The sequence below is a fragment of the Leuciscus leuciscus genome (genome assembly GCF_965113295.1).
Source record: "Leuciscus leuciscus genome assembly, chromosome: 18".
NCBI classification, from domain to species: Eukaryota; Metazoa; Chordata; class Actinopteri; order Cypriniformes; family Leuciscidae; genus Leuciscus; species Leuciscus leuciscus.
In genome coordinates this window covers 23112353-23132973 of record NC_138742.1, presented here as the reverse complement: position 1 = coordinate 23132973, position 20621 = coordinate 23112353, and the positions used below count along the sequence as shown (strand labels likewise).

The following is a 20621-nucleotide window of genomic DNA, read 5'->3' as shown; positions in this document are numbered from 1 at the left end:
ACAGTTGCCAGTCAGTGGCAACAATTATTGATCATTTTCACAAAAATGGCCCCGGGAATATTTTGTTGGTTGGTTGATCTGAACATGCTATATATCAAAATATAGCATCATGCATTTTTTTTATCAACACTTCAATGTGGGTTAGTTTAATAAAGCAACATTTTGAACAAAAAGCTGAGACAATCACATCAGACAATGTCCGGATTGGATTCAGAACTATGATCAAAACATAGATCGAGTCAGACAGGTTTTGGGATTTTGACCTCACATCTGGTTTTAAGGTTAATGTACAGCCACACATGGCACTCAAGTTCAGTATATATGGAAAAGTTGGGATGACAAAGCATACAAATGCAGTGCATAAGATTAAAAGAGTTTAAAGTGATATTTTAAGTGTATTCTCTAAAATATAATGAAATGCTCAGTATGCATGTCAGAAATAGACAGAATGGTTTTGTTCCTTACGTTATGAACATGTCAGCTTGTAGAAGACTATTATATGAAGTGAACCTTGCAAAAGCAGAGCTGAATTTAAAGTCTGCTTTTGTACAGTAGCTCAACTGGTGTTGGAGTGTGGCACAAGCAATGCCAAAGGTCATGGGTTCGAATCCCAGGGAAAACTCATACTGACACAGACTGACCCACAAAATAAGTAACAATATTGCTAATAAGGTTAGTCGCTAATGGACTTGACCTGCCAACAGTGTTGGGTAAGTTCCTCTAAAAAAAGTAATTAATTACATATTCAACAGTGTAATCAGATTACTGTACTAATTACTCTCCAAATATTAAATTACGTATTACTAATTACTTTCTAAATCCCATATCAACCTCGAGCAGTTTAACAATACAAAGACAGACATGAAACTGCTCTTTTAATTCATTCATAAATTGATCTTGTATTGTATTTCTTGTATTTAAAGGGAGGTTACATTAAAACATACATTTTAACTTTAGACATTACATTTTGATGTCAAATTGATTGAATTGTTCTATAGTCTATACAGTATGTACTGCAATTACATCAGAAGTAATTGTTATTAAATTACAGGTTTTTTTTAAGGTTCTAAAAGAGCATCCTGTAATATACATTATTATACCCAAAAAATAGTTTTCATTTTTTTCATTTAAACTTCCCCTTTTTTGCGTAGGTAAATGGTAGGAGCCTTTCCGCCACAACCCATGACCAAGCAGTAGAGGCCTTCCAAGCAGCCAAAGACCCCATTGAGGTCGAGGTACTGCGCAGGGCGGCACACAAGACTCTCAATACTCATGAACCAGCCCGAGGAGTGGACAGCAGTACTCAGACCAATGTTACACTGACATATATGAAACATCTAGAGACCATGGCTAAGTTACCGTCACCTCCGACACCACTGTGTATGGCTGTGCTGGACAGTTTCCATTCACCTTCACAGTAAGTGCTTGTCAGCATTTGTCAAGCATTTCTTTGACCAGTTTTATCATAACAGTGAAACTTGAGATTTTCAGATTTGCTGTGAACGAGACTTCAGTTAATGTTAATTTTTCATTATACTGAAGGTGCCAAATGGCAAGACGTGACTCCCCTTACTCCACAGACTTGCATGATGGCGTACAGAAAGACATTGAGAGTAGAGGACTGGAATATGAGGTATTGTGTTGGTATAGACTGTATTCACTAATTTTCCCAAGACCTCATTAATTTCACATGGTTTTACTATGCAAATGAATCATCTACCGTATGTAAGAGCAGCAAGCACTATACACTCTCAGAAATGCTTTGGCTAATGTTTTATGTTGCCAATAATTAAAATGGTAAATCTTTGTCATCCAAATAAAGAATCTGTGTTTTCATAGGAAGTGGATCTGCAGAGGAAAACTACTAAGGATAAGCTTGGCCTGAAGATATGTTACAAGACTGATGATGAGACGACTGCCATTTATATTAGTGAGGTAGGGTTCTTAAGAAGGAATTTCTCAGGACAGCAATTTATCAGGCAATTTTTGCCTGCAATGTCCAATTACACCTCTGATTTAGTATACAGTATATATTCACCAGACTTGCTCAGTGAAGCTTTAGGTATTCCAGTGTTTCACAGATCAAATGTTAAGGCTAAATACACTGTTCTTACCATGCTTAGATTGACCCAGAAGGAATTGCAGCAAAGGATGGCAGAGTCCAGGAAGGAGACCAGATTATCCAGGTAGACTTTATTCCATATTGCTTTTTGTTTTTTTGTTTGTTTGGAATACTTTGACTAAAACATAAAATCTATTTTACTTTTCACATGTTGAAGATCAATGGAGTGGAAATCCAGAGCCATGAGGAGGCAGTGACACTTCTGACCAAGGTGGAGAGTAAGAATGTGACCCTCCTAGTGGCTCGACTAGAAAGTCAGGTCTGCAAATTGTTGTGAACTTGCAGATGATTTTGGTAAATTTCATTTGATTTATGTCAGGGGTTTCCAATCCTGCTCCTCTAGGACGACCTTTCTGCAAGGTTTAGCTCCAACTCAATTTAAACACACCTGAACCAACTGGACTAAAACTCTGGAGGAAGGTGGCCCTCCAGGAGAAGGTTTGGAGACCCCCCCAAGTAAAAGAATAACATTGCATTTTTGGTTTGGGTTGCAGGATGTTGGCTGGTTGGAGAAGGATAGAAACAACTTGGCAGATGACTTGCACATGCGCATGCTGGAGCAACAGCATAACAAGGTCAGGGAGTTCACTGCAAGTATACTGAGGCAGATAAGTTAATGAGGGTCAAGTCAACAGTAAATTGCTTCCTTGATCCAGTTAAAGGTGCTAACATCACTACAATGATTTGCAAGCCATTTAAACGTCTTCCCACTCACTTTAACAGAGCACACATGAAGAAGATGGAGGCACTACTGATACGGCAACCTTACAGTCCAACCATCACGAGAAAGACAGTGGCGTTGGCCGCACTGATGAAAGCACTCGTAATGATGAAAGCTCAGAGCAGGACATCTTAGGAGATGACCAGAATTCCCTTTGTGACACTCTCCCAGAAAACCACAAGACGTATAGTCAAGGCACTTTTGAAAGTGGGTACATGCACTTAAGCAATGACTCCTTCCTTTTAGTTGACAATGGAGACAGTGGAAACTTCCTTGGCATACCTGGAATGGCATGTGAACGTTTCCAGAAACAGCTTGAACTGAAATGCCTGGTCAATGGTAGTGGTCTTCAGGGATTTCTGGAGCATGACAACACACTACATGGAAAGAGGGTTAGTGTAGACTGTGATGATCAGGAGGTTCAGATGCTTAATGAGGAGTTGCTGAACATTGAGCTGGAGTGCCTGAGTATCATACGAGCACACAGACTTCAGACTGAAGGTGATGATCAGCAAGCCAAAAATTGCTGCACTAAGCATTCAACGGAGCAAATAAATACTAAAGTCCATCAGGACCTCATTAAAAACCAGGTTGACTACGAAGGCTCTACTAGTGCTTACAACACTGGAGAGAGCTGTTGGAGCTTACATCCTCCTCTGGAGTCAGATTCTCCTGACTCCCAAAGGATGGTTCCTGGAGACAAGAGTAAAGGTTCTCCCATGCATAGACGCAACTCAACAACAGCTTGCTCCAAACATCAACTCTCTCCAATTCAGGAGATCAGCCCCACCAAGAGTTTACCTGGAGATGCAGAGGTCACAAATCAGGGGGAAAGAAAGCAGAGTAAGAAAAGGAACCCAAGGAAGACTTCCTTACACCATTCTTCATACAAGAACACCTACATCCCAGCCCATGCTCAACATTACCAAAGCTACATGCAACTTATCCAGCAGAGGTCGGCTGTGGAGTACGTCCAGAGTCAAGTCAGCTTGGCCAGCCTGTGCAAGAACCCAGAAACCACTCCCACTAAAGCCAGGCCCAAGATGGGGTGGAGAGTAAAGATCCGTGGCGATGGAACAAGGTACATCACCAAAAGGCCCATCAGGGATCAGCTGTTGAAAGAGCGTGCTTTGCGCATTCGAGAAGAACGCTGCAGCGCAACTACAGATGACGATGCAACAAGTGAACTAAAGCTGGGTCGATACTGGAACAAGGAGGAGCGCAAACAGCATGCAGCACTAGCCAGGGAACAGCGTCAACGGCGTGAACTCATCAAGCAGTGCCACACGGAGAACAAGGGACAAACGGGAGCAATGAACGACAAGGACAAGCCTGATATTATCCAGCTTAGCCGTAAAAAGATGCTGAAAAGGAGGAACAAGAGGATATTTGACAACTGGATGACCATTCAGGAGCTGCTGACACATGGCACAAAGTCCACAGATGGGACTAGACTCTATAATTCCTTTCTTTCTGTGACTACAGTGTAAGGGATTTTTTGGTTTCGGGCACTTTACTTGTTTACTGTGTAAAATTGTGTGCGGGTGTTTGTGGGAAATCTTGCCTCATTTAAGGAGGTGGGTAATTTTTTATGAAAATCTATAGCGATTTGTGTGACGCAACAGTTGGAGTACATAACAATGATGAGGAAACAAAGTACAGATTTCATGTCTTAATACTTGAGGCCGCACCAAAAATTCACATCAGTTTATATAATATGAAATATTTTATTGAATGACTGACCATAATTTGTCCAAGAACTGATGCAGATTTGAAGTAAAATTCTAGCTCTTATTTGCAGTCACTGCCCATTACTCACATATCACCTACTTATTAAATGTGATGGCTAATCAGTTTTAGGTTTCACTTACCAAATATTATAGTGCAAATGAATTGTGTCTATGACCTGATTATTCCAAAGAGTTTTATTCAGATAAAAGGTTAGAAATGCCTCAGATTAAGCATACCACTGCTTTTAACGTGAACTTTTATTGCTCTTCAGGAATACTGTTGAAAGCCCAAGCATTCAGTTCACATGGAGTTCATACAATTTCACTTTTCACAAAAGCAGTGAACACTTATAATCTACAAAATCTAATTTAAAAATTCTACATATCAAAAAGGAGCTGTGGAAATAAGTATGGGTTGAAGGGGATATACATGTCTGTAAGGAAGCATGTAAAGTACAGTTTAAGAGATGTGGGTGTTGACAGTGTTGCTCATTTAAACCTTCATACAAATGTTTGCCATTGTTTGATGAAACGAAATGAAAAGCTTATGACAAATAAGGATGGCTCAATAGTGGTTAAGCATATTATGTCAGTTGAAAAGACAGGCTCACTATATTAAGTTACACATTGCAACCAACAGCACTCAAGTATCTAGTGCATGGAAAATCACATTAGTCCATTTTAGAATCTATTTACCAGCATCAGTGGATTAATACATTTCGGTGCTATGCTGGGAAGGCAGTTAAAATCAAAGGATCTAAAAATAAAAGAAAAAGGAAATCTGTCTAATTCTGCTACGAGCCAGCAGATGAATACAGAAGGCAATTTGGGAGAAAAGGGGTGTTCTCCTGGAATGTTTAGACACTGGTCTGCAGGTCAACGGGAATCCTGAGATCATTCGTTGACTAATCAAAACTAAAGGAAGTGCACATACACCCCTTTCCCCTACAAACATATGCACACATTCACACAAATTCAACCAAAGATTTGCCACATTTTCACTCTTAGAAGAGCAGGAGAAAGATTGATGTGAAGTGAAAGGTGTTGATAGACGCTCATGATTAGAACAGGATAACAGAAAACTGCCATGTACACAAGGCTTTCTTGTTATTCGATGGCAAATGCTCCCCTAAACCACCAGAAAGATGAGCTTCCAGTTTTTGAAGTTGAACCCATATTAAGTCAAGATGCCCTGAGAAGGGTCATAAGGAGGAGATGTTTTCACGAGAGGTCTTTAGGGACGTCACCGGATGCCCTCCTCTCCTGGTCTATAAAGGATCTGCTAAACTTGCAGGATAAGTGATTTTTGGGGTGTTTGTACAGTAGAGTGTAAAAATCAACAACGCCTCAGTCTTGCTCCATGGTGTCTTCTGCAGTCTCTGAGCTGTCTGAAGTGATTTGTGCAGTAGTACTGCCCTCTCCTGCCGGCTCTGTGGAACTGCTGGGACAGGCAGATTGAGTCTCTGCGCTGGACACTCCCTCGTCTCTGCTGTTTTTGCTGCTGCTGCTGCTGCTGCTGCTGCTGACTGGGTAATTTTTCTCCTCGGCGCTCTCTTCCCTCTCAGACTGCTGCTCTGATAGGTCCGATTCCCTGACGGTCGCCTGACTGTGGGAGGGGTCGGGGGAATCTTCCGAAGCAGATTTGTCAACCCCGTTTTCTACGACCTCTGACTGTGTACTGGAGGGTTCTGTAGAGAGAGGAGCAGAAAATGTCATGTATGCAAACAGCTGCTGATATGCAAAGATATAATATATTAGCACTCACGTGACCAAGCTGGTTGAAATAAAACAAGAACAATTTACATTAGTGACTTATTTTACACCGATTGAACCCAAATATTATGAACACACACTAGAAAGTTTGGAACAATTAAGATTTTTATAGGTTTTTTAAGCTCATGAAAGCTGCATTTATTTGATTAAAAAACAAACAAAAACTAATATTTCACAATATTACCATTTAAAATAACTGTTTTCTATTGTAATATATTTTAAAATGTAATTTATTCCTGTGATGTAAAAGCTGAATTTTCAGCATCATTACTCCAGTCTTCAGTGTCACATGATCCTTCAGAAATCATTCTGATATGAGGCTTTATTATTGGAGCTCAATTATAAAAAAAAAATTGTTCTTATCAATGTTGATAACAGTTTTTACTGCATAATATTTTGTGGAAATGGTAATAGATTTTTAGGATTCTTTAATGAATAGAAGCTTCAACAAACAGGATTTTATTTAAATAAATAAATACCTTTACTGTCATATTTGATTAACCCTATTCATTTCTCTTTATTTATCTTACCACAAACTTCTGAATGGTAGTGTATTATTGTTTCCACAAAAATATGAAGCGCAACGGTTTTCAACATTAATAATAAATGTTACTTGAGCATTAGATCTTCTTTTAACAAATTGCTGGCTATTTCAAGAACCAAATATAAAACTAAAGGAGAGCATTTGCAGTAAGGGCTCCAAACTTGTGGAACAGTTTGACAGTGATACGATCTGCTGAATGCGTGTTGTCTGTTTTTAAATCTCACCTAAAACTTTTAGTATTTTGTGATGTCTTTTTGTGTGCTTTAGGGTTTGATATTTCATATTTACATAAAGCTTGTTTATATATTGTGTATAGCTCTTCATGACTATTCTTAATGATTGTGTTCTTATATTGTGTAAAGCTGCGTAGTGGCTATAAAAGTGCTATATAAATAAAATGTTACTAGATCATATTAGAATGATTTCTGAGGATCATGTGACACTGAAGACTGGAGTAATGATATTGAAAATTCAGTTGTGATCACAGGAAAAAAATGACATTTTAAAATATATTGAAATAAATGTTTTTTATTTGTTATTATTATTATTTCACAATAAGACCGTTTTTACTGTATTTTTATAAAAAAATAAATGCAGCCTTGGTGGCCATAAGACGCTTTTCAAAAACATAAAAAAATCATAATTATAAAAAAAATTTGACTGGTATTTTGGAATAATTATGATTTTTAATGTTTTAATGTTATGGCCACCAAGGCTGCATTTATTTATTTATTTTACTGATGATTTTCAGTCACCCAGGCCATTGAGGAATGTTAAGAAAAATACAATCAATATATAGAATATGCTACAAGACTGAATGCATTTCTTAAGAAGTCCTAAAAATCCAAATAGGAACTTCTTTTTGTGAAATTTAAGTTGTATAAAGTACATTAATATCATTATCATCAATAATCATAATTAAATTTAACATTTAACTAAATTAAAATGTTATATTCCCATACTTTCATGTGCGTTCTTAGTTTTAACCTTTCTAAGATTCTAAAATATGTATAATAGTAACAATTAATAACGTGTCCAAACTTTTTACTGTTAGTGTATAACTGCAGAGCAACTCTTCATTTGTTGAAGGCATTCACAAAAGCTTGCAATGACACTGATTAAGACCAATTAAATGTCCAGTGTAAACGCCACCAGACTGAAAGGCAGAGGGGGACGAGTCTGCTTTCTGAACGAGGCTGCGCACCAAACCTCCAAAATGGGATTTTGGGGTATGGTTTACGTGAACTCCAGTACCGTTAGCAAATGGGATCAAAGTAATCTGGTTTGTTATGTGGAAGCCAATTATAGTACAATGCATTTTTCATTGCTGCTCGTGTCTGCAGAAATTGCCTTCGCTGTGCATGTCAGGATTTAATTTTGCTTGCAAAGGAAAAAAAACAAGTGAAAAAAAGTGAACCAAAAAGCACTTTCCATTTTTGGCATGTTCTCATGAACGGTTTCCTAGCAACAGTGGTAAACAGCTGACACTAGTACTCATTTTGATAATACAAATGCATTGCATTGTGGATCTGAGTCACATAATACAATACTAAAAAGACCTTCGGTGGAATGAGAATGAGACTAAATTTGAAAACAGCCTAAGATATATGCCAATAATCCAACAGCAATAAAGCATCAGACAGTCCTGGAAACAGATGAAGCCACTCTGATGATTAGCAAAACACTTTCAGTGAATGCTTCAATTAAAATGTACCTGACATTCTCAATCTCTGTCTATAAGGGGTGTAGTGGTTCTCATTAAAAAAAACAATCGAACAATTCTCCACTCACGGTTCGGCACGCACTTGCACCGCGGTTAATCTCAAATCTGACAACGCATCTATGATATAGATTGTTGGGGAAACATTGTGTGAACCCTAATGTATGTTTCTCTCAACGGATACGCTCCGCATGCGTATCACATGCGAGTAGATGATCAATCAACTGTTAGCATGTAAATCTGTTGCTGAACTCAGTTCCTCACATGCTGGTGTTTCACAGACAATCTCCTGTCTGGGAACTTTCTGGCTTCCCAACACCTCAAAAAAACAGCCAATCTTTGTAAACTGTTTGATGCGAGTGCCGTACGCTCTAATATGAGCAGTCATTGACACCATCATTACCCGGGGGTTGATAATGCGCGAGCACAGGTGAGACCGAAACAGCACACATTGCCTTATGCGTTTAAACAGGCACTCAGTGCTAATTCGGACAGGCACAAAACAATAACGAAAGCGCTGGGCAGGACTCGACAATAAAGACTGCCCGAGGGCCCAGGGCCAGTGTAAAAGACACTCGGGACAGTTGACGGAGCGGACGGGCCAGAATCTTAATCCTTGGCAATTTAAACATTCAAGCGCAAGAAGACGCAAAAGAACATGGAAAGCCGCACTTCAGTCAAGGCGTGACTACTAAATTGAGTTCGCTTTCAAATCTTCTTATACTTGAACTGACAAAAATGGTCAACATGCCCGTCTTGGCGAGTATCCTAGCAAACATGTCTTAAATGTAAACAGCCGAGAAAGACAACGCATGTGTGTGTGCAGTAACAGTTTATTGAATCTATGCATTATGTCTTAAAGTGACGGCAGCCTAATATTCCTGCTGCTGTCTGTGCTTTAATGTTCATCAAACAAAAGAAAAAGAACAAGATCAATCACTCACTGCTCTTGACTGAAGAACTTTTTGTAACTTTAATAATGATTTATCTTCTTTTAATTTAAAGTGAAGATTAAATGCAGTTATTTTATATTTGATTAGTAATTTCTATATCTGAAAACTGTTAGATCTACCTGAAAAACTTGTAAAGCACTGTGTATTTTATTTGCATCTTTGATCTATTGTATTCTTTTGTACTATTACTTGTAGTTTGATTATTTGTTCTTATTTTCTTTTTCTAAAATGTATTTGCTAGCAGTCATTTTGTCCCTCAACATGGCACATACCGAACCGTACCGAAACCGTGACCCTAAAACCGTGATACAAACCAAAGCGTGATAATTTTGAATACAGGATGTTAGAAGCAACTGTACAAAGGACATACCTTGGTCTTCAGCGACAAATTCGTCAGGTTTATTATCCTTCACCTCCGCAGTGACGTCTGATGAGGACTGCGGTAGATCCGATGAGCTCTCTGCTATTGATATGCAGGACAATGGCTTTTCAGCTGGTTCTTTCTCCATCCCATCTTCATCATCATCATCATCATCATCATCTTCCTCTTTGTCAAACTTGAGCCTCTTTGCTTCAGGCGTCTCAGGATTCGTTGCATCCTCGTCTTCACAATGTTTACTCTTCACTGAACCGACGTGTGAACCTTCTGCTTCTGATGCTGAAGAGTCACTAAAAAAATATATAAAAAAAAGTTTAAGACTCCAAATACACACCATTACAGATCCATGAAGTCACAATTTAACTTTCATGGCTTTTATTCCATAAGTTAACTGCCAAAGCCATGTATTTATTCATAAGTTTTTTTTTTTTTTATGAAAACTAACAGATTTCATAATTTTTTTAATATAAAGATGACATTTAAACTGTCTTGGAAACTTTTTATTATGCCTTCATTTATTTTTGTTACTTTTAAAATGCTTTAAGTATAAATTTGTTGTGCCTTTATTTTACCAGACTTGAATCTTAAACTATACAAATCATAAAAATGATTGCGATGATCTTAACAAATAGGGAAATAAACCTTTAATATTCATTATGTGAAAATTATCAATAAAAAAAAAAATAAAAAAAGTGACTGCACCACAGTTGCGGTGTCATTTCCACCACACAATTCAATAGTTCAATTTTCATTTTTATTTTTTTCCCTAAAATCCAATTTTCCGAAGAGCAGGCATGTGATCAGCTAAAGACAAAAAAAAGAAAACCTGACCATGGCCCCATCTAATTATTATAATACATTTTTTTATCAAATTAAAAAAAGATATCTTATATTGCTATAATACATACTATTGTACTGTAAAAGTCATGATAATATATTGTAATACAACATATGTTATAATAAACGTATTAAGCTTATCGCTTCTCTTTGTTGACAACAACAGATTTATAAACTATTCTCATGCCAAATGACAAACACAGTGCTGTTATAGTACTCAACAGTTACACCGTTGTGATTTGATGATCGCACTAAGCCAAATCACATTCTCACCACCATGCATTGTCAAAATTCATACAAAAAAATAAATTAAAAAAAGTAACCGGGCACCTGGCGAGTAACACCGTTTCAACAGATTTACTCACATTTGGCACTTTGAACCCATGCTATTAGTGTCCCGCAGATGGCGCCGCGAGCATGTGCAGCGCTGTCAGGAGCGATCCGTGCATGAAATAAATGTATTAGAAAACGTAACATTTTGCAATTTATTTACTAATTGTTAAGTCCATTCCGCGATTTCAATCATCATACAGTAACCAGCATTTCTTCCCTCCAAAACCATTTTTTCCCTTAGATTTACGCAATTCACGTGGGTCATACTTTTCAGTTAGCCTGGAAATCCAGACCTAAATCTGAGCAAATTCAACTTGTGCTCTCGCGAGAACTCTGGTTTACCAGGGTACTTTTCAGTGCAGAAAATACAAAAATCCATTCAAATATGCAAAAATCACATCTTTGAATGAGGCAGTCAATGAGAAAGGCAAATATCCTTTCAGTTAAACTGATTTTTTTTTTTGTGTGTCACTTTCTGCAATTGTCAAATTATGCAAAAAGTCTGAAAACATTACGATTTTGAATATGTAAACGATAGCTGTGAAATTAGTAACACACACGCACAAAAAAACCTGCATTCATCAAATCTTCCATATGGTCTTTAAACAGTGGGGCTACAAGGTTTGAACAAGAGGGTCACATGCACACCAGTGATGTGCGGACAGCGGCCAAGTTATAAAAAAATAACATTTCAATTAATTGCAGGTGGATGAGAGATTAATCAAAGAAAACATATGCCTCAAGAACCTCCTAGTGGTCATTATATAAAACACAAAGGAAAAAACTTGAGTGAGATATCGCTTAATAACTTAACAGCTTTAACTAAAAAATATTCACAAGCTTGACAGAAATCATTCTAAAAGGTTCCTTGCACGAACGGCGAGTCTGAAATCTTCGCACGTTAAAAAATGAATATGACATCAAGTGTCAATCACGTTAACACACTGCCTCCGGAACTTTCTTCCGTCATATAAAAAAAAAAAAAATTCGGACCGGGTTCGATTTTCTGCGTTTTTCGCATCCGTAGCAAGCATTTTAAGAGGCGTTTTGACAATTCAGAGCCATGAATTACTAATACAAAAAAACCCGCATATGAATATTTCAGACTTTGTGCAAGGACCTTAAGAGTGTTGTCCAACATGATGGAAATATTAAGGCGTTTAAAGCTTCATTTGCAGACTCATTTAGCTACGGTGTTGTAGGGTCCACTTGTTTAAGCAGCAATGGAGGCAAAACAGATCTGAGAGAATTTTTTAAAAAGGAGAATTAAAAATAAAACAAAAGGAAGGAAAGGAAAGTACAGTGTGGGAGCGTTTTACTGAAGTGGTTAACCAGTGCCAATCAAGTGCTGGGTGTGTGATGTATAACGGCTGTGAAGCAAAAGCCTTTGCTTGGGCTGAACATATTTAATTTCTTGTGCGTGTGTTCGGGAAGTTGCAGTGACGGAAACAGTGACAATTTAAGTTTGAAGGGAGTAAAGCCTGTGTTTAGGCTATTAAGGAAATGTAATTTTGCCAAAGAAGAACTACATTTAAGATCAGCCTAATTCAGTGTATATTTTACCATATCATCATGCTTAACACTGAGAATTAGACTAATTGTAATGTGACGATGGTAGCCTACATCAAGATGTTAGGTCTGGCAACTCTCCATAGACCCGGCTCAATCCGAGGGGCGGGATAAACGGCTGTCTTTCAAATTCCCTCTGCACGCAATAGGACATCGCTTCAACCAACCAGAGCGTTTTCCCAACAGCAGAGCTAACGTTCGTTGATAGATTCAACTTTTGAATCTGGTCGGCAAAACTACGAACACATCTTCCTTTTTTAAGAATGACTTAAGTGCCGTTCTTTGCTCTTTTCTCAAAGAAAAACTCAACTCCAAGTCCTCCAGAGTCGCGGCCAAAGTCGATTCGAAAGACTGTTCTCCAGCAGCCGTCATTCTTTGTTTTCAAGTAGCTGGGAACCGTCGCAACTCTGTCGTCATTATGTTAAGCCCGCCCCGCCTACTCTATACACGATGTGATTGGCCTGACCCAATTTAGGTTTTTCCAGCTCGAAAGTCAATGGAGAGTTGCTAGACTACCCTGGCTGCAAAATACATTTTGCTGCCGCTAGGGTGCGTCTAGATTTCTAGGCCATGACGATGGGGCACGGATATCTAAATCAGAGAAAATCATAGGTTCGGGTGTGTGGCGGGTGGATGATTTATTTTTAACAGCAGATTCGGGTGATGTTAGAGCTGATCCACGCATCTCTAATGCACACACTGGCATTTGGGACTTACTTGACCGTTCTCTCCGATTGCTCGGAGGCCTGTTCTTTGCTTTCTGTGCTGTCGGGAAGGCCGTTGGTAGCTACACTGCTGGACAAGGAGAGTTTTGGTCTGTTCAGTGGCCGGGGTGTTCCTGGACCATTCACATTTCTATCACAGACAATCAAAGACACATCAAAACCATTGGACAGTAAAATTAGGTTCATCTACTAGTCTCTCTTTACAGTGAGCAATAACATTTCAAACTGAATTGGTTTAGTGATCCATAAGGATATTTTCAAAGTTTCCACAATGGTGGTTAAAGCGATAAACTCACCTATCTGGAAAAGCTGAAGTGTTGCCAGGGAACATGACACCATTCATTCTGTTCACACAACCTGACCCTTTTTTCCTTTAAAAATAAAAGATGCATAATAGTATTAAAGACAGCGGAATGGTTTTTAAAAACATTATAAGCATAATTAAAAGCTGATATTGAAAGCTGCCCACACACAAAACCATAAAAAAGAGCAGGAAGAGAGTTTAACTCACTCTGAGGTAGGATACACACAACTGACCACCATCACATTCTGAAAACAAAACAATTTATACGTTTTAATCTTCCTGATTCAGGGAAAAAACCTGTTCCCAAAGAATTGGTCATTTCATTAAACACAACATACCTTCTCCACACCCCTGAGGAACTTTTCTGTTCCTGCGTAGTTTCTTTTTGGCTCAGTAAGAAGCTCACAAAGACGCTGAATAGTGAAAGGAATCCTAAAGAAAAAATCATTTTAAATTTTAATAAACAACTAGGGGTGGGAATCACCAGAGGCCCCACGATACAATATCATCATGATTCTTAAAGGTATAGTGGAGGATTTTCCCGAATTTTATTAAATAACCGCCCTCTCCACTTTTTGAAAAAATGCACATGTGCAACACTCTTGGACTCTTACAAGTTGCTGTTGGCATGGCTCATATAAGCCTACTTTGAGTGTGTGTCAGCGGAGTGGATGTAATTTTATCATAGCTGTAACAAATATTGAATTATACACATGTTAGTTGTTTGTTCTAACAAAGTACAAGCATAAAACATCTTTTAAATTTTAGTGCACAGATATGCATCAAAGTAGATTGTTTGGAAGGTCATCCAAATTTGGCTAGTCACGTTTGGTGGCACAATTATGTTGCAAATTATAAACTAACTCAAAAACATTCATGCAAGACAAAATGTAAAATGCCCTTCCGTGTTTTATTTACTTATTATACTGATCGATTGAGTGAGGACTCAAGACATGATCTGCAATGGAGAAGTAGCTTGTTGCTACTATGGTGAACACATTGGAATTATTAGCGAAAACTACCTAGGGATGAGCACGTACGACGGCCTTACGTAAACATATCACCAGAATGATTGACAATTAGGAGGATCAATAGTCTTGATGATCCACCCGGAAAAAGAAAATCCTCCACTATACCTTTAAGCCACAATAAAATATTGTGATTTTAAACATTTTGCGACATGCTGAGTATTGCAGTAAAATGCATTGCGATTACCTTTTTTCAACAGCAAATGTCCCCAAAGGAAAACTTTGTCCATATACGTTTTTATCTAATAAGATAAAGTTCTCAGTCTGTTCATTTCTCATCTTCATATCCATCTCCTTCGTTCAATTTTTTCCTTCCTCATATTTTAGACATTTTAATAAAAATTACAGTTGTCAAGTGAATTTGATTTGCACATTTGAAGCCAATGTATTTGTTTTTAAAATACAAATTATGTGAATGTGCTTCCTTAAAACACCGCTCACTGTGTGTCTCCGAGAGAGAAATTATTTACTCGTTCTGATCGTGAAATTACAGCTGAGAGAAAGATTTCAAATTATTATTATTTCCCGTATTTATGCACAATAATCGCAATCCTGAGCTAAAATTCAGGCGCTAAATCAATTAATACTTGGCCTCCATTTATCAATAAAATAGCCCCACTCAAAATAAAGATTATGCCATATCAATGTTTTCCCCACCTCGAACTGTGAAATACGTCAGCTGTCTCTTACCCGTTGTATCCATTGACGATTTTGAGAATCCTCTGCTTCATCTCCTCAAAGGGAATGTACTCAACGTTAGGATTGGCAGGTCCCCGTTGCTCTGGACACGAGGCTTTAAAATCATCCATCACTTTCTCCAGTTTGAAGAGGAAGTAGTTTTTAAACTGAGACCACTGAATGCTGAGGAATGTTGTAAATGATTCAATAAAGGAAATTAGAAACTTCTCTATTTTAACAGTTTACTCTCACAACACACTCTGAATGGATAACATCGTGTTTAAGGTCAGCATGAAAAGAAAATTATGATGGCCATTTCCACTCTATTGTGATGTATATCCGAGTGAACCGGCTTCTCAAACGAGAAGAAATGTAGGGCGAGACATCAGAATTGAACTGTTGTTGTTTTCTAATTGATGCGATCTCATGTGAGTGGCAGGTGCTGAAGGGGAAGGGTTATTATTGTCCCGCCCTCACGCCGGTGCAAACTGTCACTCACATGAGATCAACCAATAGCAAACCACAACCATCCAATCAATTCCCCATAGACAAAATCAAGCCCTGACCTACATTTGTTCTGGTTTAAGAAGCCGTTTCACTAGTATATACGTCACAACAGGGAAGAAAAGACTAAAGAGAATGTAAAGATGACATCACAATGTGTTGAGTTCTGGGTAACTGTCTTTAGACCCCATATCAGGAGGATCGCGCTGCCTTTCTGCGAAGGCAGAGTGATTGTGAAATATGTCGCCATTGTAGGTCATTCACACTGCATCGAGACATGCCATATTAACTCACATCATCGTTCAGTGAGAAAACTGGACAACACTATACATTTTTTCACCTTTTCTACGTGTAAAAACACTATGGGAAGCAGGTTGAGGGGGTGATGAGAAGACATTGGATAACAAGTCTATTAACATTGACACGGATTAAACCCATTGAATATCACTCAATAAAATAATCACATTGCTGAGTGTTTTTGAAAGTTTTGTATTTTGTTTGGTTTAACATTACCTTTGCAGATATGACTGTTGCAGTTTATCGGCTTGTGAATTAGCAGAACTTGCACGCAGCCACTACAAAACAGTTTACAAGCTTTAGGGATTGACTTTGGCGGTCTTGTGTAGAAATAAATATTTTAAAAAACCAGTCTGTGTCGGCGTCTGTCCACTGATGGTGACCCACAGTCTCTGATTCCCCATCATGACCATGGGGAAGTGGATATTTACAATGACATCAATAAAACGTTTCCAACTAAAATATGGATCGACTTCTTTCCGCTTGTTGAACACGTTTTTGTTGTTGTTGACTTTTATTATCCCCATGGGGAAATTTTGTTTCAATGAGTTTCATCATGCGTTCACACACAAAAAAACAAACAAAGTAAATGTACTAAATCTTTCTGAAATATTTAGCTTAAGGTTTAACATGTCACACCAAGAAATAACTTCATTCAAAACAGGTCCAAGACTGTCCTCATCCCCCCAGAATGACAAATGCAGTATCATCTGTAAATTTAATTGCGTATCTCCCTGGAAGGGTACTACTTATACAGTTGCTTGGGTACAAGATGAACATAAGGGTGAGAGGACACAGCCTTGTGGGGATCCAACATTAATAATTTGTTTCTCAGACAGTGAGCCACCCACGCACTTGTTGAACTCTGTTCCTTAATAAGTCCTGCATCCACAGAATCAGTCCTCAATCTAGGAAAAACTGTGGCAAGTCTTTCAACCAAAACAGACAGCAGGATATTATTAGGATTTAAGATGCGAGTAAACAATATGCAACAATGTTAAGATTGCATCATCCACTCCCTTGGTTTGACACTAGGGTTTAGCGGTATACTACCAGTATGATAATATATTGCGGTATGAACACGTACGATTATCATATCATGCACATTTGCTTTTCTATGGAATTAGGGAAAAACATTAGACATTGACGAACTAAAAACATTTAGTTTGGTTGTCCTCGAGGATAGATATCCAATTTGCAAAAAATGTGGTGGCTGCAAAAGAAGGAAGTACATCAAACCTATATTTGAGAACACCATCCCTCCGTGCAAATAAAGGTATGTCCCGTTTATAACTTAAAGGGATGGTTCGGAGTAAAATCAACCTAGGGTCCTTTGCACCATGACCTCGAGGTGTTTGGCTCGAGGTCATGGTGCAAAGGACCCTAGGTTGATTTTACTCCGAACCATCCCTTTAGGGGCGTATGATTTCCGAAATGCAGAAGGAAATGCGGAATCCAGTCATGAAAATGGAATTTAGAGCATCACGTAAAACGTTTCAGAAATGTCACGTAAAACACATGAATCGATGGATGGATAATTAAGTATATCGAAAGTAGAGCTGTACAATAAATCAAATCGTGCAATGGACTGTGAATATTAAAGCGCAAAAGACTGCTATACAAGTATATAACCTGCTTATTCTGCGTGAACATATCCAGAGTTGCTCTGAGAGAATGCTTAAAGAGCATTTCATTTGAGAAATACCATTGTCAAATATACTCTGAAACTTCACTACAACCAGTAATTTAATTTAATGCTTAAAGAGCATTTCATCATTTTATTTGAGAAAAACCATTGTCAAGGTTTTAGTTTAGTAAATTACTGTTGTGCAGCACTTTGCCAAAAATAAAAGGAAAAAGTTGTTCTTTTAATTTGATCACATTTTAAAATATTAATCAAAATGTTAAGCATTTATTTTCTTACCACCGTTTTTTGATAACATATTTGTATTAAATCATAAAAAGAAAAAATACATTCTCTATTATTCTTAAAAATGTTCATTATTAATGAAAAAATAAGTTGTTAATCTAATCCATAATCAATTCTGAAATTTAATTGATTAGACACGTTTCTGATTATTGAAATTAATAAACAAAAGCAAATGGTTTCAAATTTGTTATAATAAAGTATTTGTTCAACCAAAAAAACCCTGTTTTCATTCATTTAACGCTCATGTTAACTGATGATAATAAGAAGAATTGATTGTTTAATACAGTATACCGTGAAACCGTGACATTTTTTGAGACAGTTATCATACCTTGAAAATATCATTCCATTACAACCCCATTTGACATTATTATTTGGACAATTCTACCATGTGACGGCTGAAGCAGCAGCGAGTGCCCAGCGTGTGACACTGCTTTCATTGTAAACAGAATTCTGTAAAATCGCAGTGAAAATGTCAAATTATCATGCAATACAATATGAATATTAAATTAAGTCAAAAACATCAAAAAGTGCAGGTATTGGTATTAATTTCAGTATGTAGCATAGGGCGACCCTCTAAAGATGGAGGCACCGCCCCAGAATGCAACGCGGTGTGATGTAACTTCACATTCTCATTTCATGCTGACTTTAAAATACTTGTGAATAAAGCAATATTCTCTCTACAATAGCATAAACTAAAGAGCATTTGACTCTGAATCTGTCTGTGAGAGTGTTGGACTTACATGGTCTCTCCTGTTCTCGCAACATGCGATAGAAACTGATCCAAAATCGGGCAGGTTTCATTTTCTCCTTTCTTCTCGAAATCTACAGTGAACAGAGTAAACAATAAAGCTTCATTAATATCATGTGAAATGTTTATTTCATTCTATTGTGTTTATCAAAATGACTGACATTTTATTGTCATTGCCTGTCATCGCTTGTAGTGTGCGTTCACGCGGTTATTTTGTATGAAAAAATGGCAATAAAAGCACTTTGAAATTGACATTTCTGCTCCAGACTCCTCTACAAAGTTAAGTCACACAAATAAGCGCCCGACAAACTTTTTTTGCTGACTATGCAGCAAAAGTTAATGCAAGTAAGAAGTTTCAGACAGTAAATAAGCGACTAAACCTGTGTATTCTGTGCTCACATAACAGCAGTGTAGCTCACAGCTAACCGGCTTTCTATCTGTTACCGTGTAGCAAAATACTTTATCAACTTCCGACGTGGTACATCTACAAGATAAACTCATACACATTATCTGTGTATTGTTGAGAATCGATTATTAGTGATATTTAAAGCTTTTCCGGCATGACCAGCACTTAGCATTGGCTGCTAGTTTGATTTCCTAGCTTAGCTTACAAGCTAACGAATTTGCCAAACCTTTTCTGTTATTCATTATTTGTTAGCGGTACCTCGAAATGCTTCCAGAAGTGTATCGATTTCCATTGTGGAGGTATGTTTGCTACTCTCTGGTCTCTCTGAGTCCAGCTGGAAACAGAAAGATGGCAACAGCGACACAGAGAAAACAGCAGCAAATCTTTAATATGGCGCCGATGACGTCACTGCCCGACCGCTGCTACTGAGCATGCGCCAGATCTGGATGTTTATGAAAAGTGTTCATTTTGCATAGAGGAGCTAGAAACAATCTTGTTTGTTGCTAATATGTTAGATATTGAACTGTAAACCTTGTGCATCAGTCTACGTCAAATAAAACGTTGACGGTAATATAGCAAGCAGAACTTGTAACATTTATACTGTTTATAGGCAGAGGCAGTGATTTCTCTGTCTAGAAAGAGCATAATAAAGCATTTCTGTTTTTTTGTTGTTGTTATCTTTTATGTCTTGCTTATGAGGTTGCATTGAAATAGTACTTACAATGCCATCTAATGAAGAATATCATTGAGGACTAACTAAATAATAGCATAAGAATTTTGGATACATACATGCATACATAAATACATACATATATACATGCATGCATACATACATACATACATACATACATACATACATACATACATACATACATACATACATACAAACAACGCATACATACAAATTACATCTGAATTCTCATAGAGTGCTAAAAAAAGTGTATGTGGATCTGATCTGATTTTGCTGTCATTTTCTAATCTACTACTTTTTCTTCTTTTTTGAATTGCATTATTAAAATGAAGTTACATGCTAAACCTGATGATCATGATTTGAGATGATACAAAGTGCATCTTGTGCTTCAATAGAAGCAAGAACATCTGACCCTTTTTGTTGCTAAGTCACAAGATCAATGGCACATTTGCTCATTTCATTAGGGAGTTAAATATTACATTTTCAAGTTACTGTATATCAAAATCATGTTTTTCTGCAGACAACCCAGACTGGGAGACCAACTAAAACCAGAAAATCATCTTAGGCAGGTTTGAGCTGTTTTTTGTTTTGTTTTTTATATCCAGAGTTGTTTTAAGTCCTAAACATTT

The 20621-nt window shown here is 37.6% G+C and overlaps 2 protein-coding genes across 2 annotated transcripts in view; one reads left to right on the top strand and one right to left on the bottom strand.

The window, feature by feature from the left end:
* The window catches only part of pdzrn3a (PDZ domain containing RING finger 3a), a 32349-nt gene extending 27712 nt beyond the window's left edge, over positions 1–4637 (top strand). The window contains exons 4-10 of the mRNA XM_082144521.1: positions 1152–1417; positions 1543–1633; positions 1840–1935; positions 2124–2186; positions 2280–2381; positions 2617–2697; positions 2846–4637. Coding sequence (XP_082000647.1) covers positions 1152–1417; positions 1543–1633; positions 1840–1935; positions 2124–2186; positions 2280–2381; positions 2617–2697; positions 2846–4333 — 2187 coding nt within the window. The 3' untranslated portion in view covers positions 4334–4637. The remainder of the gene's footprint in view (positions 1–1151; positions 1418–1542; positions 1634–1839; positions 1936–2123; positions 2187–2279; positions 2382–2616; positions 2698–2845) is intronic.
* A 176-nt stretch (positions 4638–4813) lies between these two features.
* ppp4r2a (protein phosphatase 4, regulatory subunit 2a) lies at positions 4814–19713 on the bottom strand. The gene is made up of 9 exons (XM_082144522.1): positions 19560–19713; positions 18888–18969; positions 15429–15599; positions 14049–14142; positions 13918–13955; positions 13703–13777; positions 13399–13536; positions 9934–10232; positions 4814–6261 (listed from the first exon to the last, which is right to left on the bottom strand). Exons 1-9 carry the CDS (start codon positions 19591–19593, stop codon positions 5921–5923), a joined length of 1272 nt encoding a protein of 423 aa, XP_082000648.1. The 5' UTR covers positions 19594–19713; the 3' UTR covers positions 4814–5920.
* Between the last annotated feature and the right edge of the window lie 908 nt (positions 19714–20621).